Below are 27086 nucleotides of genomic sequence, written 5' to 3'. Positions count from 1 at the left end.
CTTAGTAGTAAAAACACCTTAGCTGCACAACTTAATTACAATGCAAATGGTTTTTTTTAAAAAACACCCAAACGACCAGCCAACCATTTTCAGTAAACCTAGGTTATGTTTCAGTCTCTGTTCAGTGTTTTTCAAAGAAAAGAGATGACTTTCCTCCATGCAGCTGCATCATACATAGATTAGGGACTATATATCAACATAAAAGATCACACTTGCTTCTATAATCAATAAAGTCTCTTCATTTTTTAAATGAAAACGTCGGTGATAGAATCATGTTGCAGTACAGCATGGAATACAGTTGAGACACACATACCCTTGCATTTCTCTAGCACACACTGTGTGGGTTTAACATGTTGCAATATTGCTCACAAGTACCTAATGGTATTCTTGAGCCTGATACAACGGCCGGGGTATTCTCAAAATGCGGAAGACAGCACTCACAGAAGAGAAGCATTTTTATTTGAGTCATTCAACAAAGAAATACAAATAAAAATTGTATAAACACAAGAACCACATTGGCATCATAACACAGATGACAAAAGGACAAAAAGTAAAAACCATAAAGAAAACTATTCGGCCGCTATGTACAGTTGGACACTGTTGTGTCATACACTAAAAGTCTTTTACAAAATAATCTCATGTCACGAAGACCACCCTCCAGTCAGTCCTGATGTTCTGCAAGATGGCTTTGCTGTAGAATCTACCTACAACCAAGACAAAAAACATTATGAGACTAGTGCAACGTTTACAATCGTTTTTAAAAGGTCCATTTTCATGAACTGCTTTAAGTCCTCTATTTATTCCTCGCTTCACTGTTAAAGATCATATGCATCTCTGTCAACATGAAATATTTCTGATGACCCAATTGCACTTTACATGCCCAGGCGTCCCAGTTCAGCTCAAATGATGGAGCTATGTCAAAGAACTGCAGAAACTCAGCAAGGAAGTTCTTGGTTTACTAGAAACCAAGCTGTAGAAGAGCCTTTCACGGCTTCAACTGCTAGCGGGAAAGAGAAAGTGGCAATACAAGGAAAATTATTGTTAGCCAAGTGATTAAATAGAAACTGCCATCTGCATATGATCTTTAATGTTTCCAGATTTAAAAGTTCGTTTAGGTTTGTAGAATTCACTAATAGCTATAAAAGAAAAAAGCAAGCATTAAATCTTAAAGAACGAACACTTAAAACGAGGTTCCACAATTGATATACAACACTAAACAGAAGACCAAAAATGATTAAGCTGTAAAGGCATTTATGCACTTTAACTCCTGTAAAAAACCATTTTAAGTTAAGACACTTAAATCTTCAAAGAAGATTTTTAAAAAGAAGCCAAAGTCTGAAGTTTTCCACTTTAATCTTTACGCTGGTACATGAAGTTGGAAGAGACCATACCACAGGACAGCGTTTTCTGGTGTATGCCTTGCGCTCTGCCTGCAACGTGCGACCCCCAGAGATAGACGTGGTCAGGGTGACACACGGCCTGCAATGAAGTTCCCGCTGGCGGGTACAAACAAGGTATAATGTCAGAGTTAGAAGACAACAATCTTGTTTTGCTTAAGTTGTACCCATTTCAGTACTTTACCTGTTGGTTAACACTTCTATTAAGTTTAATTATTCCTCTACACCACCTGGCACACAATGTAAGCAGAAAAACTCTTATGTTTCTCTGAAGTACTAAGGACGATGAACCACCTTTTACAGAGTTAAAGATCTATAGACACTTAAAAGTAAAGAGTTTTAAAAACACATTTCAAAACACGTTTTTTAAAAAAGTTTTTTTTTAGAAAAGGGCTATCCAAGAAAAGTGGTTTATACTTGTTTGTCTATTGATCTTTAAATTAGATTAGATGTATGGGTGGTGACACTTTCACTCAATACACACCTGTTTCTTTCCAGGTTTTCCTTTAGTATGGCTGGTAGTTGTTTTGGTGATTACCGCCACCTCGGGATGCCTTTCCATAAGTGCTTTGCTGTCCTGTTCAGGAGAGAAATTGCAGCTTAAAAGGCCATCTCAAAACCACAGGAGACTCAAAAGATGCTGTACCAAACTATTATTGGAATCGTTACAGATACTTACACAAACCTCTATCAGTTTCAATACAGACTCACACAACTCTTAGAAACTCCCACAACTAAAAATCCATAAAGAAATACGCAATACCCTCCTCTTCCTGCCCCATAGATGCCAGGATGAGAAAGATAAAACTACCCTTAAATCTGTAGTATGAACTAGAGGCAATGTTGAAAGAAAAGAGGCTTACCACTGTAGTCAGCGTATCCCTGTCCATAGCCATAACTTGGGTAGTTATACCCAGAATAATCATATCCACCATAGCTGCTGTAACTCTGATCACTGTAGGGACTGTTGTAACTTCCATATCCTTGATCGTAATAGTTGTTATACCCTTGGTTCCAGCTTTGACCTTGACCTAAAATAAAGTGATTTTGACATGAAATCTTTAGAACTGCTTTTCCTTTTATGTTAGAGAAAAATTAAAAGCCACTGTATTTAAAACATTTTTACTCTAATATTCAGCTACAAAGGCTCCCAAATTAAAAAAAAGGTAGAACCATCTCTCCCCTCAGTCTTACAATGTAGTATCACTCCAAGAACACCCCCTCAGGTTGCAACTCCTGATTCAGATGGTTCCTGGAGACACATTTCAGCAGTTAAGATTTAAGGCACACTCACCCCTGCCACGTCCTCTGGAACCACCACGCCCACCAGATGAAGCGCCTCTGCCTCCCTTCTGTTGCTGCTGTTGCTGCCTATATACATCTTTGGGCTGTGCTACTTTTATCTCACACTAGATGAAAACAAAAGTGCAGAACTGTAATGCTACATACACAAAGGACTTAACATTCTGAACTATCATCGCTCTTGCATGCAAGAGAAAAGGCAAGTGACAAACACAAAGCAATACCTTTCCAGAACCAATTTGATGGTATCTGCTTTCCAACAATTTCTTTACCGGTTCTTCATCTGAGTATGTGATGAAACAGAAACCCCTTCTTTCATTTGTCTTCGTGTCCATGGGAAGCTCAATATTTTCTATCTGAAAACCACAGTTAAAAGCTGTAAAATCTAACCCAATGTCAGCTTTCACCAAACTAGTGCTCTCTGTGTGTTTTGATCTACAACTCCCATCAGTCCCAGCCAACACAGCCTTCCTTCATCCTCTTGGACCTATTTTGCAATGTGTATATACCTTCACTCTTCCAGCTTCCAACCTCTATCATCCCATTTTCTGCAAACCCTCATGCCTAAAACTAAATCTCTAACTTCTACATGCTCTCAAATCCTTCCCCTGGACTCTGATCGAACTCAAGCTACATTTACTCACATTCATCCAATGCTCTTCCCTCATTCTTTTTGTTACCCTCTTCACCCCTCTTACTTTTACCTCATTGATGCAATTTAGACTACAAATTCTTTGAGACAAGGATCATCTTTTCCTTATGTTACTCTTAAGCACCAGATGCATTACAGTGCATCGACCAATAATTAATATTTTAGGCAGCTTGCAAGAAGTCTTAACTGAATAGTGTAAAAATCCGAACCCATGCCCCTACTTCCATTGTAAACGCAACTCTCAAATTGTTCCCATTTATTCCCACTGTAAGCTCTCAAAGTCAAGGACCCCAAGAGTAAAGCTATCAAGCTACTCAAAGGTCACATCTGCACATGATAAGCCAGACTTTCTGGCCTATTTTGAATCAGCTGTACTGATCATAGCTTCTTGCAGCAAACTCTGATCCCTAACTTGGACATAATGAGATGTCAAAGCTCCCTCCTACATTAATCCTCATTGTGCCAGAGGATCAAAATAAAGGAGTGACCAGGAAACACTGCTCACTCAGAAGGTCTAGCTTACTGTTGTATGCAAATGCAGACAGTGTCATTCAAAACTATTATATTACAGTTACAGATAGGTAGCCGTGTTGGTCTGCCATAGTCAAAACAAAAAAATTCCTTCCAGTAGCACCTTAAAGACCAACTAAGTTAGTTCTTGGTATGAGCTTTCATGTGCATGCACACTTCTTCAGATACACTGACACAGATACACTGACTTCTTCAGTGTATCTGAAGAAGTGTGCATGCACACGAAAGCTCATACCAAGAACTAACTTAGTTGGTCTTTAAGGTGCTACTGGAAGGAATTTTTTTGTTTTTATTATATTACAGTAAGCCCACAACTTTTGGGGATCGTGCCTAAAGCCAAAATTACAGTCAAAACACACTGGGTGCAATGGTGGATGAGATTGCCACGTTCTTTTTACTGGGTGCCCAACCCTTTTTAAATTTGGCCAAGCATGTAAAGCTGAATGCATACAAGTTAAATGTGCACAAGTTGCAGGCCTCTTGTACAATTTAGAACAAGCAATGTTTTACCAGTACATATACCACAAAATACCCCTCAACTGTAGGCACAAAAAATGCTAGACAAAGACAACAACAAAGATTATACCTCTCCAAAGCCACCAAAATATTCCTTTATTTGCTCTTCAGATGTATCTGGACTCAGTCCACCAACAAACACTTTTTTGGGTGGCTCTTTCCCCTTTAAAGCTTTTGCCCTTTTGGGATCTATTAACTTGCCATCCAATTTGTGTTCCTTCAGTTCCAAAACCTAAAAATACACGAGTTCAAATTCAGACTCAGAAAATGAAAATATTTCATAAGTATTCAGAGATGCTACTTATGGCCATTTAACACCAAGACTTACATACCTTCTCAACACTGGCAGCATCTTTGAAAAGCACAAAGCCAAAGCCTCTAGACCTCCCTGTGACAGGATCTGTTTTAATTGTGCAGTCCACCACTTCTCCAAAGCGAGACAAATACTCCGTCAAATCTTTTTTGCTCGTATCCCAGCTTAGGCCTCCAATGAACATTTTACTGCAATGAAAGGACAGAGATGTGATTAAATTATACCTTCCCAAAACATTATAGATTTAATGTATGTTTTGACTTTCCATGTGCAAGGTAGCTAATAAATTTAAAGTAAGGCAATTACACTAACCAATACAGAACAAAATTATTAAGCAAGATAGACAACTATGCTTGATTGCCCCCAACTCATTTACCATGTCTCTATTGTATTCCACATAAATTAGAAAAACTAAAACATGTCACACGATGTACAGTCACAAGTTAGTAAGAAAAATCCAAAACCTCATTTTTGGCGTAAAGGGGATCCTTCAGAATACTGCTCTACTGATTTGTCCTGCATATGTGGTTCAAACTGTAAGCAAAGGTGACTGTAAAGCTCCTTGCATTTTTATATATTAAAGTCCTATCTCTTATCCCTACCATGGGAATGGCTGGGCATAAAGTTCTCAATGCTGATCTACAAGGTCATCTTTATTTTCCATTATTTGCGGGAGAAAGCATTTTAATCTCAAAAAGCCCAAATACAAGAGTAGCCAAGTATAGGTTAACATTTTCATGAAGCGGAACGCATTCTGTGTCTATTCTGAGATTATGACAACTCTTGTAAGTTCTAATGCCTCTACACAACAGTAAATGTATATATGGTTTAAAATACATGCCTATAGAAACTCTATGACACTTTCATTCACGCAAAGAAAGTATTAGCCATGCTTAGTGTGAAGCTTATTTTGTTTAAATGGGACTTACTTCCAAGTAAAAGTATATGGATTGGATGTTATTTGCAGGCAAACACAATCTATCCTGATTTAAGACTTTGCAACAGGAATGAAAGGTACGTGTTTGATTAACTGCTCATCCTATCTTGAACTTAGAATGGAATCAGGACAGAAAGAATGACATTAGACACCCTTCCCTGGAAGCAGGAAACTTGCATAAGTAAGGACAACTATCAGCTTTGATTAGTCTTGCAACAATGATACATTTCAAGAAAACTCGAAATGCAGGATAACATGAAAGTGCAGATAACTAACCATGCTCTCAGTCTTAACAGCCCTGAAAGGTAGGTCAATGGGGATTTCATATTGTAGGTGACTGGGATAAGGCCTTAGAGAACTATGTGGCCCTGCATGGCCAACACCCAGGAATAGTGGGAATTGCAATCCATCATCATCAAAAGGATGGCACAACAAGAGGTTTGAAGACGTTGTCAAGGCAAATCTTTAAAAATGTAGTATAAACACCAACAACTGAGAATCACTGGCCTGTGAGCGCTCCTACTGGAGAACAGCCTTTACCAAAGGCATCATGGCCTTTGAAGAAGCAGAAATCAGAAAAGGAGAAATGTGCTAAGAGAAAGGTGCAGTTTGGCAAATCCTTACTGTGATCAACTACCACCTGAAACCTCTGACTCCACTGTGGAAGGATGTATGGATCCAGAATTGGCCTCCACAGTCACAGACAGACCGTTAAGACCATATTCATGTAAAACTATCTTACTCGGTTACGAGTGATCACCAAAGACAACTACATCCAAGAGTGATGTTGCATGATAATAATAATTTATTATTTGTTGCCAGGCAAAGTGCAGCAGTTATGATTGTTGGGAGTAGGGCAATGTTTCTGCAACTTGGGAGTTATAGTCCAACAACAGCTGGAAGACCCACCATCCCTGACCATTGGTCCTGCTAGCTAGGGACAATGGGAGTTGTAGTTCAACAACATCCAGAGACCCAAGTTTGAGAAACACAGGACCGGGGCCTGGGAGGGTTCCAATCCCCCCCTCGGCAACTTGCTCTCTCACCCTAAACTACCTCAAGTGCGCCCAGAAACCAGCAAGATGCCTTGAGAGCCTGACCCACAAGGAAGCCTACACTGGCCGGCAGCAGCTCTCCAGGGCTGCAGAGCAGGTAAGTCTCTCCCTAGTCCCCCGCTTGGGATCGAACCTGGGATCTCCCCGCACGCGAAACAGGCGACCCTTAATACTCCTCCCCGGTTCCTACACTGCGCACGCGGCGGCGCCAGCTTTCCTTGATCCCGCCCACCGCGCTCCCCCATAGGCTGCCGCTTGCGTCACGGCGCCTTAACGGGCACCTTCCCGGCTCCGCCCAGTTGGAAGCCGAGGCCGAGCGCGCGAGCGGGCGGGGGGCGGAGCGAAGGACACACAAAAGGGGCCCGGGGAGGCGGCGCTCGCGTGGGAACGGCCTAGTCACGTGGCCGAGCCGCCTCAGTTCCCCTCCTCCCTCCTTCCCGCCATTTACTTTTCCTACAGGACAAAATGGCGCCCTCGCTCTTTTCCTCCCCCTCCCCTCGCCACGCCGCGAGGCTGGTTTCCTCCACCTGCTCGGCTGCCCTTCGTACCCGTCATCTTGCTGGTTCTTGCTGGCATTGATCTTGGAGCCCTCGGCGAAGTCGTCCCCGCCGGCGCCGGAGCCCGCGTTGTTGTTGTTGCTGCTGCCGTAGTCGGTGTTGTCCTCCATGGCCGAGAAGGGCCGAGAAGAAGCGCGCACAACAGACACACACAGAGACAAGACGAGAGAAGGGACAAGCGAGCGAAGCCAAGCAGAGTATTAAAATGGCGGCCGTAACAAGAGATCCGGGCAGAGCCTGCGCCGCGGTTATATACGGGCTCTCTCGCCCAATCGTCGCCGTCCGCAGGCGCAGGCGCGGAGGAGGATGAGGGCGGAGGGATTTCCTGTAGGAAACGAGCGCTCCAGTGGCGGAAGGGCAATAGCCGAGGCGTGAGCAGAAGTGGGCTGGCACTATGTTTCTTTCGGTTTCTTCCACCAGGGACTCCACACGTTTGCGTAGAAAAGTACCCGTTGTTGCATAGTGGGTCTCGTTTCCCATTATTATTATTATTATTATTATTATTATTATTATTATTATTATTTACCCACTCTTCGCCTGAAGGTTGCAATATTTTAAGCACAACATTTAAAAACGGTTCAAAGCAACAAAATAAGACAGGTCCTAAAAAAATAATAAGCTAAGTCTTATTTACTCAGAAGGCAATGATGATGGAGTCAGGGCTTAGTTGGTGTTAAGGGACCTGCATCTGCCATTGCTTTTCATAAAGCGCATGAAGGGAAACGTGGCTCCTGATCAAGTGCAGAGTGCCTTTCTTCCATGAGTAAATACAGATGGGCAGGACACGTGGGACATCCAGTGGGAAAGTGAGCCCTGCTTCTAGTTTTCACCTTCACCCCACATTCACAGCTTCTGAAAGGACCTGCCTGGGTGCAAAGTTTTTGTTTCTGTACTTGCCCCAAAATCAATTGTACGGCCTGCTTGTGTGGTTTGTGGCCTCTTTCGCATGTTACGCAGTGCGGAAAAAAGAGGCGGTGGAGGCTTTTAGTGGGCACAATGGAGCCCTCCCATGTTTGGGCCTGTATGGTCATGTAGCATAGCTGTCAACTGTCAACTTTCCCTTTTTTTTGCAGGAAATTCCCTTATTCCAGCACCGTTTCCCGCTGCTTCCCACTGCTATCCTGGATTGTTAGATATCCTGTAGACTGTCCCCGGGACAGGTGAGGCTACTGATCCCTTATTTTCGAGGCTGCTGATCCCTTATTTTCAAATCTGAAAGTTGACAGCTGTGCATGTAGTGCAGGAAGAGTTCCCCAGAGGACATCCATGAATGTCATGATTTGGATGAGGTTTCTGTGAGGGCTGCATTCTTTTGTGGGAAACAGAGTGCAAATCAAGGGTGAGTATGATGCATGACAACAGCTACATAAACACCATGCATTTAAAGAACAGCCCCCCTCCCCAAAAAAAGAGGATATTCTGAACTGGAAGAAACTTGTTGCACAGCTATAATTCCCAGGACCCTTAACAAACTACAATTCCCATAATTCTTGGCGGGGGAGGCATACTTTAAACGTATGGTACGTACGCAGCCTTACATCTTTCATCCAGTACCCTACATAATTCCAGCAACACAAATGGTAAAGGTTTCTCCCAGTGCTTTTTTTTTCTTTAAAAAAATGTTTAGGGGTACTCTCCTTTTGACTCAAGAAAATCCCATTTTATAGTTCAAGTCGGAAAAAATAAATACAGTAAATGGACAAAAGGACAAAGATTCACAAAATGTTTAGGGGTATGCGTACCCCTGCATCCCCCCCCCCCCGGAAAAAACACTGGTTTCTCCACACATACATTGTTCTCTCCATTCAGGCAAGCAAGTTCTGTCGCAGTTAAAGAACACACCCAAGCCAGGAAAAAGCACCCAAGAAGGGTGGTGCCCAGTAGTTGGTGTCAGGAGTTGCCTGGCTGCTTTCTCAAACTCCCCACTGCTTGCTATTCAGACTTCAGCAGGAAGTTAAGTAATGCTTCAAGCAAGCCTTCTATCCTATGCACACTTATCAGGAAGGAAGGAAGCTCCACTGAGGTCCTTGGGGCATCTCCTTTGGGGCATTTTAGTGTATTTTTGGTCTTGGTTGGAAGGCGCCCAGAGTGGCTGGGGAAACAAAGAGTAAGGACAGAGCATCCTCAGCCTTTCTAAGCAGGGTTACCTTAACAATTTGGTCCCGCTAGCAAACTTGAACAATTTGGTCCCGCTGCCTCACTTCCCACTAACTCTAGTTCATGTATGAAGTAGTTTAAAAGCACAGGAGTACAGCCTTTCGATCTTTGGCAAAGTTTCTCATTTCCTGGTTGATTCTGAGGTTTTTGTCCCTTCACAAGTGGAAGGATTATTGTATTGCCCTCCCCAAAAGGCACCCTTATTTCATGTCATTTGAGAGCATAAGATTAATATATAGGACACACTGCATATCCCTCACTGAATTCAAATGCCAGTGTTTTGAAATGTTTATTTTGCAAATTTAAGGAACTGGAATGATTCCTGATCAGTGAAACTTCTTTTAAGTACGTAGGGAAAGTGCTGCTGGATGAGACCACACAACATGAGCACAATAGCACTCTCTTAGTCATAGGCTTCAGCAACTGGTATTCTACTTATTTATTTGTATGTAGCATACTATACAAATACATTTGTTTTCTTGAAAGCCACATAAACACTCTCTTAAGCTTATAGCATGGTCCTAAGACCTTTTAATGCCCCTGAGCTTCTAGCAGAAATTAAACGTTTTTATCCCCTTGCATTTTAACTTATTTTATCCTCTTCTTATAGGACATTGATTTTAGTAACATTTAGGTTATTCTGGTTACTGTGTTTTGGTCTTGCTGTAAGCTGCTTTTCATGTGTTTATGAAGAAAAGTAGGGCTTAAATTGTGGAATTAATAGAGGAGATAATGGAGGAGATAAAAAGGGGTGGCAGCAAAGTGAGTAGCACTGAGCAATCTCATTCCATGCAGCTTTACAAGAGGTAATGGTACATACCGCAGAGCCCCAAAATGGAAAACTATCCTGGTGACACGCTGGCCAAAATTTGTAAAATGAGAAGTGTTGAGTCTCCAGCCTGTTTGAATTCCACACCCTATGACAAGGAAGCCTTTCCACATAATCCTGTGTGTGAAATCTGACTCATTGGTATATATTTAAAGGCACAATCTTCTTTTTCCATTTGTTCCAGGGTTGCATTTGGGCTTTGGCATCATTAAGTATCATATTATTAAAGAGAACTTTTTGTTTGTGATTAGCAATATAGCATAGAGGGAGTGAAAAGGAAAAAAATCTTCATCTGAAAATGAATTTTATTTAAAAGAACAAAATGAAAACCAAGAACATATTTTTTGTAAAATAGCCATAAAGTTAAATGCTCTAGAAATACAGCAGAGGTGCAGGTAATATTCTACCCAATCAAAGCATGACATAGACTAGGGGGTTTAAATTGAGACGTGGTTCAGAACTGAGCTTCAGAAATAAATGCCGTAAGTAGTATGCACAGACTGCATCTGTCTCCGCAATGAGGTATCTCTGTTTATATTTAATGAGATGTTTCCACAACAGTAACAGTCTGAAATCTAATATCACCTGGTTGTATGCAGTGTTAGTCCTACTCAGAGTAGACACATTGAAATTAATGAATCTTAGGTCCATTACAGTGGTGCATTGGTTCTCAAACACCTTGGAACTCAAACAACTTGGAACCCAAACATTGCAAACCCAGAAGTAAGTGTTCCAGTTTGCAAACTTCTTTCAGAAGCCGAACGTGCTCCATTTTGAGTGTTAGGCTTCCGTTCTGAGTGTTACACTGAAGTCTGTTTTTGGCAATGTATTTATTTTGCGTTTTTGTTTTTGCGGCTCTTTTTGTTGTTTTTGTGACTGTTCAGCTACTGATTGATTGACTGATTGATTTGATTGTGTGACTGCAGTACATTGTTTATTGCTTTCATTTTATGGATCAATGGTCTTGTTAGATAATAAAATTCATGTTAAATTGCTGTTTTAGGGATTGTTTTTAAAAGTCTGGAACGGATTAATCCATTTTGCATTACTTTCTATGGGAAAGCGCACCTTGGTTTTGAAACAGACTTCCAGAACAGATTAAGTTTGAGAACCAAGGTACCACTGTAATTGCAATGGATGTACTCTGAGTAGGACTAACACTGAATATAAGCCTCCTACCGCATGATACATGGATTCGCTGCTGCTCTTTTACCAAAATGAAAGGGGGCAGGGCAGAAACACCAATAGTAAATGCTGTACATAATGGGAATCTGTAAGAGCACCCACTCAGTGTTTTATGTATTCCACTTCACCAGAACCCATAAAAGTCCCAATCCAGGTTTTACCAAAAAAGACAAGTTGCAAAGCACACAGCTGGGACCTGAACTTTGTAGGTGTGACCTTCAAGGAAACAGTTCTGAGCATGCTCAGAACATAGTCTTGCTGGAAAAGACTAAATTACCATGGCTAAATTACCATCATGCAGGAAGGGGCAATAACTGCAAAATCAGGTCTAAGTGCCATTAACATACACATGTACTATCATTTTGTTTTTCTGCCTGGATACAGGTGAATGGGACCTCCCCGCTCTTGCACTGAGGTTGAAAGAGGATAGGAGATTGACAGAACTATCTCCCTCCCTAAACTAACTTCAAATGGATTATGGAAAGATGCATGAGACAAAAAAAAAGCACTGGTTTGAGATTTTGGAGGAAACTCTTAAAAAGACCGGCTTGACATTTCACTGGGTAGGGCTAAGCCCTGCTTGTCCTGATGCACCAAGTCACCAATGACTTTAATCAGGAAATCAGAGAAATGAGTGGAAACAAAGCAAGAAACCAAAATACCAGAATTCAATAACCATTCATTTCTAGTCGCGTTCCAAAGGCATTGTCAGCTAACGATGCACACTAATAGCTTGGGCTGCCCACAGCAGGACGGGACCCTAATTCTGAGCATACCTTTGAATCCACCATCAGTGCCCAAATTAAAGCATCTCAAGCGTTTCTTGGGCAAACGAAGCCTCTGCCTCGAAGCGGTAGGGCAACTGCGGGCGCGTGTCAGCTAATATTCCAACGGTACCAAGGGATGCAGCCTACAATGTCCTCGCACGGCTTGTCCTGCCGATAAACCTGCAGGGAGATGCTGCTCCTATATTGCAGACAAGATGCATCCTCCCCAGGCACTCGCTCTACGCAGCGGGGAAAATGGCCGCTCAGCTTTTATTACACAACACGGTAGTTTGGGTGCACGCCTATTAAATCCGTAACTACTTTGGGTTACGGAAATGGGGATGGCCGCACGCGTGATGCAGCCCGAGGCCTGACTTATTACCAATTGTTAATATCGATATGATGATGGTGACGCGCCGCGCATTTCCTCCCCCCCCAAAAATTTTTTTTCCACAAAATTATAAACAAATAAATAAATAAACACAAATCATAACCTTATTAAAATTACACTTATTAACATTGTTAAGTGACTTCCTCGCTTCCCCTTGGTTGAATTTCTATGCAGATCCTTTCAACGGCTTTTCAAAAACGCGCCGCGCATTTCAGGCGCTCCCTCGGAAGGCGCACGGTTTGCACCTTAACCCCGCGCGCTTGCACGAGAGGAATCCCCCCCAGTAGCCACGACGGGGATCTTGCTCCGCGGTGATGTGCGCGCTCTTCCCCGCGAGCAGGAGCAGAGGAGCGCGCGCGCGCCCTGGACGGTGCGCGCAGCAGAGCGCACGGCGAATGCGCCTAGCCGCTTCCAACCACCTCCTCCTCCTCCTCCTCCTCCTGCGCGCCGCATTACGGCCACTCCGCCTCCCCGTCCATTCGCGGCAGCCAATCGGGCTCCCGCGATCCGGATGCAGCGGCGACTCCGCTTCCAGCCACGTGGTGCGCCCGATCCCCTCCTTTCTCTCTCGCCAGTTCCGCGGCTCCTCCCGACGTTTCCCCTCCGACGCCGCGTCCCAGTGAAGCCGCTTTCCGGGGAGGGTCCGTGCGCGCTTGTGTGCTTGGATCGGCGTCTCCGCGCTGCCGTGCGCGCAGCCAGCAGCCTCACCCCCTCGGCTCGGGGGCCCCCGCGGTGGACATGGTGGGCTTCGCCGTCCCCGCAGAAGTCAGCGTGCTCCTCCTGGACATCGAAGGCACGACGACACCCATCGCGTTTGTCAAGGTGAAGATTTGGGGTGGGTGGAGGCAGAGGGAGTAGAAAGGCCCCGCCGTCGGGTGCGCATCTGACACTGGGGGGTTTTTTTTGGGGGGAGGGGGTTTGGATCGGGCCGTCGGAAGCCGCAACCTGCGCTCCCCCCAACTCCCTTGGGAGCAGGTGAGGCCGCTTTCCCCTTCCGAGTAAACAAACGCTGGTGCACATTAGCGATCTGTGCGCCTCCCCACATTCGCTTTTCTTGGCACGGGTATGGCAGTTTCCCTCTGTAATCACATAACGTTTAGCATCTGCGTTTAGGGAAACCTGGAGGCATGGAGAAAGATACAAAGCAGCCTTTTAAGAAAGTTGACAGTAGCAGAATGCTGAGTTTTGATCTGCTGATCTGTGAAAAGCTACCGATAGGGTCTGTAGATTTGTTGACTTGGGGGGCATCGCAAAAACGCATGGTAAAAACAGGCACTTCCCATCCCCTCTGCTGCAATTGTGCTGTTTTATCTGTAAGACAGTTTTTGGTCTAGAATGATGGGGAGCTTATCCAGTGCTATTTCGGGAAAAGATTTCACTACTTTGTGACTTAATCTTGAGAGAATGTGGAATTAAATGTAAGTACTTTTACCACTGTGTACTTAAAAAAAAATCCTTTTCATGTGCGCATCTCATGGTTATAATAAATACCATTCTCAGCTCCATTCCCAGTGATCTGTTAGGGTAATAACCACCCACAATTTAGTCGAGAGGACATGTTTAAATTGTAAGCCAATATTTTTTTGCCGTAAAAAATAGATTTTTTTACATTTGGGGGGAGAAAATGTCAAATCTTCACCAAGGCCAACTATCCAGACTGGTCCTACGTGGGCCAGAAAAAAAGCCTCAGGGCAGGGAATCTACCTTCTTGAATTTTGTACAACACTGCACATGCATATGGTGGCATACTCATAAATAGTATTGTTGCATGTGCTTTTGTAGCGGGGACCTTATTTAATTGCATCAAGCACTACTGCCTGTCGTCAGATATGTAATATGCACACACATGTACACAGACACATCCAGAGAGCTATTAAACAGAAGGGGCAAAAGGCCATGAAATGTAAATACAGTATGTGAGCTTCCTGTGTTGCTTTGAATTTCTGGCCTCTGCAGTTTGCATCATTTTTATTTACCCATGTTTATAATTTTGCCAGCAGAGAATAACGCTTAACACACCTGCAGAGGGTTATAAATCCACAAAAGGTGATTCTACATCTGTTCAGTTTAAGATGATGCAGGATTCTCTTTCAGGGCGGTGTTCACTATAATACTGCCATTAAATGTCATGGGGGAAATGTCAGTGGTAAAGTACCTGTTTTGCATGCATGCAGAAGGTCTCAAATGCAATCCCTGGCTTCACTCAGTAAGGCTGGGAATTTCCTCTGCCTGAAACTCTGGACAGCCAACTACCCACCAGTGTGGACATTACAGTGGTACCTTGGTTCTCAAACGTCTTGGTACTCAAACAACTTGGAACCCAAACACTGCAAACCCAGAAGTAAGTGTTCTGGTTTGCGAACTTTTTTCAGATGCCAAACGTGCTCTGTTCTGAGTGTTACACTTCCCGATTTGAGTGCCACGCTTCCGTTTTGAGTGGCACACTTTCGTTTTGAGCGTTACGCTGAAGTCTGTCTGTTCTTGCTATTTATTTTGCATTTTTGTTTTTGCGGCACTTTTTGTTTTGTTTTTGTGACTGTGTGGAACCCAGTTCAGCTACTGATTGATTGATTGATTGTGTGACTGCAGTACATGGTTCAGTGCTTTCATTTTATGGATCAATGGTCTCGTTAGAGAGTAAAATTCATGTTCAATTGCTCTTTTAGGGGTTGTTTTTAAAAGTCTGGAACGGATTAATCCATTTTGCATTACTTTCTATGGGAAAGCGCGCCTTGGTTTTGGAACGCTTTGGTTTTGGAACGGATAAAATTTGAGAACCAAGGTACCACTGTACTGGACTATGTGGCCCGAGATGGACACAGTAAGGCCTATGTTTCCTAAGTGAAGACATTTGGGACTGGGTTTCTGTGTCATTAAATTTTTTAATAAATACCCAAAGGGACTGAAAGCCCTGTATACCCTTGCCTTTTCTTTTTTTTTAAGTAGAACAAACACTTCATAATCTTAAGAATTTAGGGCTGCTATTTCTTCTGCTCACACTCCTGCTATATAAACGTGAGCTGAGAGCTGTCACCTCAAATACTTAGGAAATTAGGTCACAGTTACACAGTAGGCTTCCTACTGACACTGTACTTTGCCTTAACACATACACACAGAGAGAAAGAGAGAACTATTATTGTTCTTTCTGGCATTCAGAAGTGTGCCTGATGTTTTCTGGTCCCTCCTATTGATTTTGTTACCTGGAACACCACCTCAAATGAATCCCCACCTTTGCTAATATAATGACTGCTATGTTTCCTGTTACTTCTGTCCTCTAGCGCTGGATTTCTCAAATTTGGGTCTCCAGCTGTTGTTGGACTACAACTCCCATCATCCCTAGCTGGCAGAGCCAGTGGTCAGGAATGATGGGAGTTGTAGTCCAACAACAGCTGGAGACCCAGGTTTGGGAAACCCTGCTCTAGCAAAACCTGGTCTGGGAGTAAGTACGTGAATGGGCGTTAAGAGGGGCTTGTTGAGGGGGAAAGAGGCCCATTGCCAAGGAAAGCTTATTAATGGAGGAGTTTATCCTTTTGAACGAAACTGGCCTTTTTTATTCTCAAAGTAACCATATAATTTTGAGGGACTAGGAGTCTCTTTTTTCTCTCCAAGTTGATTTTTGCAGCATGAGCAGCCAACCTTGAACTTGATTTCCTACCTGACTTGAAGGCTGCATCATTTGTCAATTAGCAGGTCCATTGCCCCTGGTCATGAACTGCAAATGCCAGACTTTTTGTTCCCTGTTTAATTGGCTGCGCCCAGTCTAGCGGTTCCTTAAACTGGCACTTTTCCTGATACTCAGTAATAGCTATAACACCTCGTCTCCAGCTGTCCTATTGGAGCTTCCGTCCCAACACTCCCAAGAAATATCCCAAAATGCAGGCTTATGCATTGACACATTATTTAAACATGCATACAAGCATCCCAAGAGCAACAGTACGTAACACAATACCCAGTTGATTAGGACCAGCATGTCTGCAATCCTGTGCAATGTTTCCTGGGAACAAACTCCATTGATCTCAGTGGTTTTTGCTTCCGACTGCATAGCGTCACCTTGTGAAACATACTGAGTTTCACAAAAAAAGGTTCATCCAGCTGTAGCTTTAATTAGAAATGCAAAACAACCTTGCAAAGAAACTTTACCACTGCTTGTGTGAAGCCATACCCCCATCAAATAAAAGGAAAGATGTATCTAGCCTCTGTTTATCCTTTTTTAAAAAAAATCTGTGTTTTTTTATTAAAGATTTTCTTGTTTTACAGAAGTACCGTATGTGTAATGTCTCTCGTATTTTTTCCATGTAACATTTTTACAAATCCGTTTCATTTGTTGAGACATTAGGGGGAGGGAGAAAAAAAGGGATGGGGTGGGGAGATGGGTGGGGGTAGGGTCGGGTGGCGATGTTTCTATTATGCTTAATGTATGTAGGGTTTGGTGTCAGCGTTGCTTGTGCTGTTCACTTGTGTTCCTTTGGTGGTGAGAGAGGTTGGGGTTGGCCTAGGGTGTGGTTTTTTGTTTGTGATAGGCTGTGGTGATCTTTGTTTATGTGTGTGAGTGGGGTGGGTGGGTGTTTTGGATCAGGTTAGCCATATTGATTTGTATACTGTTGGTGGATTATTGTCATTGTCTTGTTCGGCTGTGTATGTGATAAAGGGGAGCCATACCGGGGTAAAGGCGTCTTCCTTTTTAATTCTCTGTGCTTATGCATCGTAAGCAAACTTGAAAACTTCATTATTGCATCATTCAATTGCCAGAGGAAGGAGGGCCCGCCAGTTAGCCAGGTGATCTAGCAGATGTTGCCATCATTCCTATTCTGAAAAGTGTCTCAAGCTACACTTCCCTGCATTTCACTCTTGACCAGTAGTAAAAGGAGTGGACGTGGCAGTGGTGCTCCCCTGGCTTCCTGACAGCTGAGTCACTGCTGCTTACAGAGAAGGAGAGGGTTTTTGGGGGGTGGGGAGGTCAGCATGGTGCAAATGCACTGCCAGCCCCAATCCAGCGCTCCTGCCATTGCATTTTCACTGCGCCTGTCTTCCCACCACTTCGCCCCTCTCCTTCCCTGGAAGCAGCAGGGCCTCTGCTGTCAGGAGGTCAAGTGACGGCTGCCCCAGCACCCCCATCCACTACTACTCTTGGCTAATTCTCCATCGAACGAATCATTTAACCAAAAGGCACACTTCAACAGTTGCAGGCTGAAGGCTTTGCACTCACATGCCCTTCTATAATACCAGGGATTGGAACTAACAGGGCGAGGAAGAGCACGGGGAAGCAAATGTGCTTTGTCGTTTTTAAATGTTAAAAATATCAGTTGAATTGCAGCGGGGCATCGCCTGCTCATAACTTTATGCAGTGGTACCTCGGTTTAAGAACAGCCCGGTTTAAGAACTATTCAGTATATGAACTCCGCAAAACCAGAAGTAGTATTCCGGTGGGCGAGCTTTACCTTGGTCTACGAACGGAAGCCGAACGCTGGAAGGGCACCTGCGGCAGGAGGCCTCATTAGGGAAAGCGCGCCTCAGTTTAAGAACGGCTTTGGTTTAAGAACGGACTTCCGGAACGGATTAAGTTCATAAACCAAGGTACCACTGTATTGCAACAATTACATTTAGTCCTAATCCCCATTTCCCCTTAGAATAGTGTTCTCCCATCCTTGGGGTCTCCAGCTATCGTTGGACTACAACTCCCATCATCCATCACCACAGGAGCTGGAGTCCAGCCACAGATGGAGGGCGCTACGTTGACTACTGCTGCTTTGCATGTCGATGCCCTACGTGAGCTAGCAACACATGAGTAAGGCTGAGGTCACCCTAAAAATGGAAAATTTTCCACAGGCAAGGGGTGGGAATACAGTGATGGAAACATTTCTGCCTCGTGTTCATTTTGCTTTTTGTCTCGCCAGGATACTCTGTTTTCCTACATCAAGGATAACATCCGAGAGTACCTTCGTGCACACTGGGAGGAAGAGGAGTGCCAAGAAGACGTCGGCCTTCTGAGAAAACAGGTAAAGTGTTTGCCATCCCTTCCTTTCCTTCCTCTTCTAATAACAATGATTTTATTATTTTTATGCTGCCCATCTGACTGGGTTTCCCCAGCCACTCTGGGCGGCTCCCAACAAAGTATTAGAAACGCAATAAAACATCAACCATTAAAACAAGACTGCCTTCAGATGTCTTCTGAAAGTTATGCCGTCCTTTATCTCCTTGACATCTGATGGGAAAGCGTTCCACAGGGCGGGCGCCACCACCGAGAAGGCCCTCTGCCTGGTTCCCTGTAGCTTCAGGTCTTGCAATGAGGAAACCGCCAGAAGGCCTTTGGAGGTGGACCTCAGTGTCTGGGCTGAGCGATGGGGGTGGAGATGCTCCTTCAGGTATACAGGTATTCTAGTCTTCTCTTGCTGCAGTCAGGACAACCAGGTCTAGGACAAAGTCACGAGTACTGATGTTAATCGCGGCACATCGGTAGCAGGAAAGGACCTCTGGCTGATACTGCAGCAAGCAGGATGCTGGAGTAGATGGACCCTGAATGTGACCCAGCTGGGCTCTTTGAAGTAGGAGTCCCCATCACTGCTGATAACATTTTCTCACCGTTTCCCAAAGGCTGAAGAAGATGCTCACATAGATGGAGTGGTGCCCATCCCGCTGGAGACCAGGGATGGAGAGGAGGAGGTGGAGCGCATCATCCAGGCCGTCATAGACAACGTCCACTGGCAGATGTCTTTAGACAGGAAGACAACCGCCTTAAAGCAGCTCCAAGGCCACATATGGAGGGCAGCGTACGAAAATGGCCGCCTGAAGGGAGAGTGAGTAGCTAGCATTTATGACACGAGCGGCCAGTGTGCGTTATTGCCCCATTGCTCCCTCCGCCCTCCAAACAAAGATAAACACACATTTAGAGGGGATCTGCACATGAAAGCAGAAAACATGGGGCTTTGACCCTAGCACTGGGCAGACTTCAGGCTTTCAGAATCAATTCCTGTTTGTTTGGGGTTGTTGTTTTTTTGCTGAAGCCAGGTGCAAAATGCAGACCCTTAGAATGAATAAATTCTGAGTTTAGGGGTATCAGAACTGAGTGGAATATCTTTTTTTAAAAAAATCATTTTTATTAAATTTTCCGCTTTAACAATCCAATCAAATCACATTAAACATTCAAAATTATATGTATACATATCAAATAATCCAAATATTCTGCCAGATTATAAATTTTTAATAGGACTTCCCATGCTTCAAGTTTGGAGGGTTCTGATCATCTCATACTGCTTTTCATAGTCATTTCCGATGGTTCCTCTAATTCTTCTTGTTGTTCACCTTCCTTCTTTCACAGCCTCTGAGTTATTCCCACAAGCGAGTTAAAACAAGCAATGATGTGTTTATGAGAGGAATATCTTGAGTATCAAGACTGAATGGACACACATCCATTCCTGCTCCTTCCCCCACCCCTGATTTCTTCGTTTCAGCAGCATACTTTAGGATTGGATTCTTCTTCTTGTTGTTGTTATCATCCAGTGTTGGGATGGGTGTCTGTATGCATCTCTTCATAATTTAGAGACACACCTAGAATCATAGAACCATAGAATTGTCGAGTTGGAAAGGACCCTGAGGATTATCTGGTCCAACCCAGGAATCTCAGCTAAACCATTCCTGACAGGTGGCCCTCCAACCTCTGCTTAAAAACCTGCATGGAAGGTGTTAGGTTGTGGGCGAACATAGCAGACAACACAGTGATTTCTCCAGAGCAGCTCTTTACTTGCAAGCTGGACAGAACTGAACAGCAAACAGCTCAGCCGGCCTGCTTTTATAGGCCGCCGGCTGTCAACATTGTAGCAACAACAACCCAGAGTTTCCCGCCTAAAATAACTGACGTGGACCTGAGTGAAAACTGTCTACAGACCTGAGTGAAAACTATCTACAGTATCCCCCTGCTGGCCCAGGGTGAAACTTCACTACATAACAGAAGGAGAGTCCACCACCTCCCGAGGGAGACCGTTTATTATCGGAACGTTTTTGTTCCTCTAATTCTAAGGTGCATCAGGTCTTCTTGCGCATTTGTGGAATGTGGCTGCCCAACAAATTCTACACACAAATAAGGCAAGCACTTCTGTTGTCTCTTCAAGATATTTTGCCGCCTCATCCATTGCTATTGCCTGTCCATTACAGGTTCTTTGATGATGTGGTTCCAGCAGTCAGGAAATGGAGAGAAGCAGGGATGAAAGTGTACATCTATTCCTCTGGGAGTGTTGAGGCACAAAAGCTCTTTTTTGGGAACTCTACGGAAGGCGATATTTGCGAGGTAGGCACAACGCTGAAAGGTTTGTCTCCTTTCTTTGTCTTTCCAGCTTCTTCTGCCCTAAAACGGTCTCACTTCCAGCTTCTCTCAGGCGCAGAGTGTCTGTTTGCATTAACAAGATGGAGGATAAGGCCTTCAAGTAACCTTGATGGTTTATGTTCTGCCTCCGCTGTTGGAGACAGCTTGCCTTGCCAGGGGTTGAACTAAAGGGTCCCTTCCAATGCTGTGATTCTGTGTCCTTGAGACAATAAGTTGGGCAAAAGCAGAGAAGACATGCAGTGAAGGAATTAAGCGGCAGACTGGAATGTTCCACTTCGCACTGCAGATCAAGGAATTCCCATCTCCTCCTTCGTCCATTCTCCTTTATTTAGTGAAAAAAATGAAATTTACTTGCAAGCGGAATACAAGCACAGTGGGGAGCAGGCTGAACTAGAACACTTCGCTCTGCTGTGCATTTTAATTTTATTGCATTGAGAGTTTTGGAAACGTCTGAGTGTTCTGCTATTTTACTGAAGAACACAAGGTTGACTTGCATTACAAATCAGGGTGTTTGTAGAACTCGTACTTTTAAAACGGAAAGGGGTCGAACCATCGCAAGAGGTGTTGAAATTTTGGGAGGTTGGATAGTTACAATGGAAACGTCTCAGTGGTGGGGTGCACATTTTTACTCTTATTTATTTATGATTATTACTTTGTCAAAATAAAAATAATAAAAAAGGAATGTGTAAAATGTAAATAAATGTATTTTTTTAAAAAAAAATTAACAGAGTGCAGAAATCAAAATGCAAAATACTATTTTTTTTAAAATCCTGAAATCTAAATCAAAGCTTTTTTTTTAAGGGCACATATCCTCTCGCAGCGTGGGACGCGGGTGGCGCTGTGGGTTAAACCACAGAGCCTAGGACTTGCTGATCAGAAGGTTGGCGGTTCGAATCCCTGTGACGGCTGGACCTAATGGTCAGGGGTCCCTAATGTACCTAATGGTACAGGCTGTTTTTACCCCCACATTCTGCTCCACGTGTAAATGGGGCCTAGAGGGGTCTTCGCAATCTAACCAGGACTCTAACTTCTGTTAAATTTTGCAAACTGGGGGAAGAAACTGGTTTTTCTGCAATCTAGCAGTGTATAATTTTTATGAAATAAGTAGAAGACACATTAGAAACTATTCTATATAATCACAACATCAATGAATGCAACTGTCAGTCTGTACGACGTAAAACAGTATGAATAAGCTGGCCTAATTTAACATCTTAAACCAAGCAACATTGCATTAAAGAACACACCGAGCCAACAAGCGAGAAAAACGATATTAACACAAAAATGAAAGATGAGCATGAGAAACGTTAAGCCTCTCTTTTAAAAACAAAATGTCCTTCCTAAATCTTCCAGCTCTTTGATGGCCACTTTGACACCAAAATAGGCCCGAAAGTGGACAGCGAGAGTTACCAGAGGATCGCCGCAAGCATTGGGTGTTCCACAAGCAACATACTGTTCTTGACGGATGTCACTCGGGGTAAGAGCAAGTTTGGTTGTTGTGATCCTTATCTTATCGTAAGCCTGCCCAAAAGCTGTTCACTGTGAACTGCATCCATTTCAAGCACGATTATACTGATTTTAACAGTCATGACTACCCCCAGAAAATCTTGGGAACTGTAGTTTATTAAGGGGAGTTGCAAGGAAAGTCCTTGTTCCTCTTATGGAGCTGTGCTTGTCACAGCTATAGTTCCCAGAGTGGTTTATCCATTATTCTTTCTTCCCAGGGGACTCTGGGAATTGTAACCTGGCAATCGCTTCTTGTTTGCCACCCTGGTCTCTTTTAGGAGGAAGGGTGAGATATAAATGTGATAAATAATCATAATAACGTACTGCTTATTGCCACTTAGGCTCCTAATAATAATCCTGCAACAACCAGTCAATGTTGACAATGCTAGTTTAGATGGCTCAATGGTCTGACTTACTATAAGGCAACTTCCAATGCCCTTTGTACTTTAATTTAAAATATTTTATTTAAAATAAGTTTTTAATCTGTGATATTTTAGTGTACTTTTGGTTTCTATAGAAGCCGCCCAGAGTGGCTGGGGAAACCCAGCCAGATGGGCGGGGTACAAATAATATATTATTATTATTATTATTATTATTATTATTATTATTATTATTTTCACCCAAATGACCCAGATTTTTGCCAGATGTGGCCGAGTTCTCCAGCTTGTCTTCACTGACCATGTGATTATTATTTTTTGAAAGCACGTTGACATGTATTTAATTTGTGCCATTTATTCAGCAGCTTTCTCTGGTTTGCATACTTTATTTATTATGGTGCAAGGAGAGTAGAACGTGGCCCCTGATGTGATACTGTTTAAAACTTGAGGTGGAGCAATTTCATGTTTTAACAATTCCTCATATTTAAGTTAGTTAAAAAAAAACCCAACCACAACACAACCTCTTGCTCATAGTGCAGTTTCACCAGCGCAAAGACTTTTAGCTAAGGGAAAGATGTTTGCTGGCCAAAGCTTCCAGCATATGAGCAGTAATAAGATGGGTATGTGTATCTGAATTCACCCTCTTCTGATGGATTATTCTTGCTTTTTTCCCCTCAGAGGCAGATGCCGCAGAAGAGGTCGACATGCATGTGGCGATAGTAGTCCGGCCAGGCAATGCGGGCCTGACAGATGACGAGAAATCTTATTATAGACTCATAACCTCTTTCAACGAACTCTTCTTGCCATCCTCCACTTAAAGAAGCAAATTTCTGCGTTTCTGTTAAGGAAAGAAAGGATGATACGGGAGCAACACCTGACCAAAATCCTCCTTGTACTATAATACGGTAGTTTATTGCTGGTGACATGAATTTTGGAATTGAGAGCATTGGGATCCTTGGCCTTCCAGCGATAGGAATTTGAACCCGGTGTGGTTGAGACATCTGCTGGTGTTGCAGGCACAACTCGGACCCAGCGGCTGCAAAGCCCTGGTTGTTAGCACATCCTGGCTTTGAAATTGCACGTGGAAGTCGCGCAAACCACCAGGAGGATGTTGCCCATGGAAGGCCATCTCGAGACGAAGGGGGCTGCCTAAGTTTACTTGCAGCCGCCGTTCATCTCCAGAGGCTCCTGTGTAGGAGATCCTTGCCGTGGGTTGTGCCCAGCATGTTTACCTCAGACACACATTCCCTTAGCTTCATTCTCTCCTGCAAATAATAAACAAGTCTTTTAAGGTTTTTTATGTTCTGCTGTTTTGGGTTTACAAGCAGGGGTGGGGAACATCAGGATCAGGGCCAAATGCAGGCCTCTATCCTGGCCATGGGATTCTCCTCAGGCCACACCCCTTGCTCAGGCCACCCCCTTCCTTGGGCCACACCCCTTCCTCTGGCCACGCCCCTGCCTGGTGCTGCTCCTCTGGTGCGTTTATCTAGCTGGAACGTGCCCCAATCTTGCTTGTCTTAGTGAAGGATGGAGAGATTCGGGGAGCAGAGACACAAAAGCGTCGAGTTTTGCATGCTGGAATGTAGCCTGCTATGCAAAGGTCGCATTGTCTGCTCTGCTGAAGAGTTAACTAATCCGCTGAGGAAATAAGGTACTGAGAAAGCGAACTGACTTGCAGACCAAAAGCTGTAAACACTTTTGAAGGCCTTCCCAGGCGAAGCTTTCTGTGCCAAGGTGGTGCATATTTTGCCCACCCCCGTCCCAGCCTGTTTTGGGAAATCTGTACAACGTTGCAAAGCTAACGCAGAATATAACAGACCACATCCTGATTGTAAACACTGTGATACAACTTGGTTGTGGCTCCTCATTGCCACCCAAAACCATCAGAAGTGCAGTTTGTTAAGGGTGCTGGGAGTTTTCAGGAGACCCCATGTCACCTCACAGAGCGACAATTCCCAGAGTTTCCTGGAAATGGGGATTGATAAACAATTCTGGGAACTGTAGCACCGTATGATTGTTAAAGGGGTATGATACTGCTTTAATAGTATCGTGCAGAGGTGGCCATAAGTATAGCAAGTTACATTCACATTATGTTGTAGGACCGGGGGGGGGGGGCAGACTTTGTTCTAAGGGAAAGTCCTGCCCTATGCAGAAGCCCAGAACAAGCCTTTGGCCACTTCTGCGGCCTCTTCAGGTATTTGAAAAGGGCTGTTAGAAACAGTGCACATGAATATGTGATCCACCCTGCTGCATAAGGATCGCAGTTCTCGCCACAACCTTTGCATGCTGGGAAACAAAATATTTCCAATGAAATCCACGTGCAACCATTTGAGCAATAAAGCTTCTTTCTTCCTTGAGTAGCGATGGGAAGCGTCCCTTTTGCTGCAGATCTATTCAATGTCTGTGTGATTGTCGCCTTGCAATGCATGTGTTGTCTTTAAACAAATCTGTGGCTGAAATGGAAGACCGGCAGCCATGGCCCCTCTGTCTGAACTGGCTTCACTTCCGCCCACGCACTTGTGGTAAATAAAGGTTTGTCTTTAGTGTTTGTCAAGCGCCTGTATAATGTTGGTAGCTGCTTACCTGTTGCAAATTTGACCTCTGGTAATCTTTCAAAGCACACAAATGAAGGGGGACACTCTCTAAACGAGGGATTAGGGAACCTGGTGCTCTCCAGTTATTGTTTGACTTCAGCTCTCATCAGCTAAAAGGAGCATGGCCACTAATCAGGGATGATGGGAGTTGTAGTCAGGTTCTTAAGGTAAAGGTAAATGTACTCCTGGCCGTTAAGTCCAGTCGCGGACAACTCTGGGGTTGCGGCACTCATCTCGCTTTATTGGCCGAGGGAGCTGGCATTTGTTCGCAGACAGCTTCTAGGTCATGTGGCCAGCATGACTAAGCCGCTTCTGGCGAACCAGAGCAGCGCACGGAAACGCCATTTACCTTCCCGCCGGAGTGGTACCTATTTATCTACTTGCACTTTGACGTGCTTTCGAACTGCTAGGTGGGCAGGAGCAGGGACAGAGCAATGGGAGCTCACTCTGCCGCAGGGATTCAACTCACCGACCTTCTGATCGGCAAGCCCAAGAGGCTCATCCCTAGCTAGCGAGACCAGTGGTCAGGGATGATGGGAATTGTAGTTCAAAAACAGCTGGAGGCCCAAGGTTGGGAAACACTGGTTAGACCACAGCGCCACCCGCATCCCACACAGTCTTAATTTGCCCCAAATAGGCAAGAGGATGAACAGAACCTAAGAGGCTATTAATTTGTTTGGAAATATTTTATTTTAAATACACCAATCAAAGTCCAGTGCATGCCAGTATAGTTTATGAAAGATGTGAGCTTAGAAATATCAAAGTGAAATCAACATGAAATGCATATTGCGGAATGAAAAATCTACAGGAAAGTGGCTGTTATATGCAAGATGAATCTTAATTGCAACTAAACTCTCCCTACCTAAACTCCACCAGCCTCTTCATTTAAAGTTCACTACATAATTCTAGTTGTCCTAATTCAATGGCCTTTCACTTCAAGAAAAGACTATTCCAGGAAACTGGCTCCTGTGGTTTTTGATGCATGTTGCTAGAGATAAGTATGGTGTCCAGGATATAAAAACCACAAAAATCCAAACATAAAATTAGTCTGCGTAAAAATTAAAGAAAAATGTTTGACTTTGCTATTTTATTTTTAATCTCACCTTGGAGCAGAATGATCTATAAAATAAATTATTCAAAGCTGTCTGTATAGGCTGAAGCTCTGGAAAAACTTAGTTCCATGCAAAAGGAACAGCTCTGATAAAGGAAAAGTAAGATCTCCCCAAAACAAGTCACAAATATTAATCAGAGCTGTACAAAAGTTATGTGGAAAGCTTGGCACAGAAAAACCCAAACCAGCATGAAACTCTTGCAACCAGCAAAGTTTCATTCTCTGTGTGTGTTCCAGAGAAGTTACAGAATAAAAAGTCGTTGGAAGAAGAAGCTGCTTGTGTGAAATAGAAATAAAGATAAGATGGAGGTCAGAGAAGAAATGGAAACTTCTCTCTGTACAACACCCCCAAAAAATGTGTTTTCTGCTTGGTGATTGGTTCTGTATTAGTGAATTACAAGTCATGTACAGACACGCCAAACAGTTTACAAGATCCTATCCCGTTTGGAGCCCAATGCTTAGAATGTATTTTTAATTTGGGCAAGAGATGAGACACATTTCATTTTTTGATAGGGAGATTTTGTTAGGGCTAATAAATTCAAGACGGGTGAAGAGATGCAGGGCCAAATAAGGCCCTCCTGGCCACACCCCTCAT

At 43.7% G+C, this 27086-nt stretch overlaps 2 protein-coding genes across 6 annotated transcripts; one reads left to right on the top strand and one right to left on the bottom strand.

Moving 5' to 3' along the window:
* Positions 1 to 437: 437 nt before the first annotated feature.
* HNRNPDL (heterogeneous nuclear ribonucleoprotein D like) lies at positions 438 to 12443 on the bottom strand. Of its 5 annotated transcripts, none has more exons than XR_014568367.1 (9): positions 7231 to 7494; positions 4731 to 4899; positions 4469 to 4630; positions 2924 to 3055; positions 2692 to 2806; positions 2261 to 2428; positions 1882 to 1974; positions 1392 to 1496; positions 438 to 704 (listed from the first exon to the last, which is right to left on the bottom strand). XR_014568367.1 is itself a non-coding variant. In XM_083756832.1 (9 exons), exons 2-8 carry the CDS (start codon positions 7368 to 7370, stop codon positions 1904 to 1906), a joined length of 936 nt encoding a protein of 311 aa, XP_083612958.1. In that variant the 5' UTR covers positions 7371 to 8569; positions 12208 to 12443; the 3' UTR covers positions 438 to 704; positions 1882 to 1903. The 5 variants fall into 5 exon arrangements, 3 of the variants coding, with proteins under 3 accessions (XP_083612958.1, XP_083612956.1, XP_083612957.1); XR_014568368.1 differs by having other exon boundaries at positions 438 to 700; XM_083756832.1 differs by lacking the exon at positions 1392 to 1496 and adding an exon at positions 12208 to 12443 and having other exon boundaries at positions 7252 to 8569.
* Positions 12444 to 12575: 132 nt separating this feature from the next.
* Positions 12576 to 24081, top strand: ENOPH1 (enolase-phosphatase 1). The gene is made up of 6 exons (XM_083756943.1): positions 12576 to 13411; positions 18484 to 18585; positions 19181 to 19383; positions 20738 to 20870; positions 22257 to 22380; positions 23465 to 24081. The coding sequence occupies exons 1-6, from the start codon at positions 13328 to 13330 to the stop codon at positions 23602 to 23604; spliced, it is 786 nt and encodes a 261-aa protein (XP_083613069.1). The 5' UTR covers positions 12576 to 13327; the 3' UTR covers positions 23605 to 24081.
* Positions 24082 to 27086: the final 3005 nt, after the last annotated feature.

Source organism: Podarcis gaigeae (assembly GCF_964106915.1).
Source record: "Podarcis gaigeae genome assembly, chromosome: 9".
NCBI lineage: Eukaryota > Metazoa > Chordata > Lepidosauria > Squamata > Lacertidae > Podarcis > Podarcis gaigeae.
Note: the sequence above shows the minus strand (reverse complement) of the source record. Positions and strands in the feature narration are given on the sequence as shown.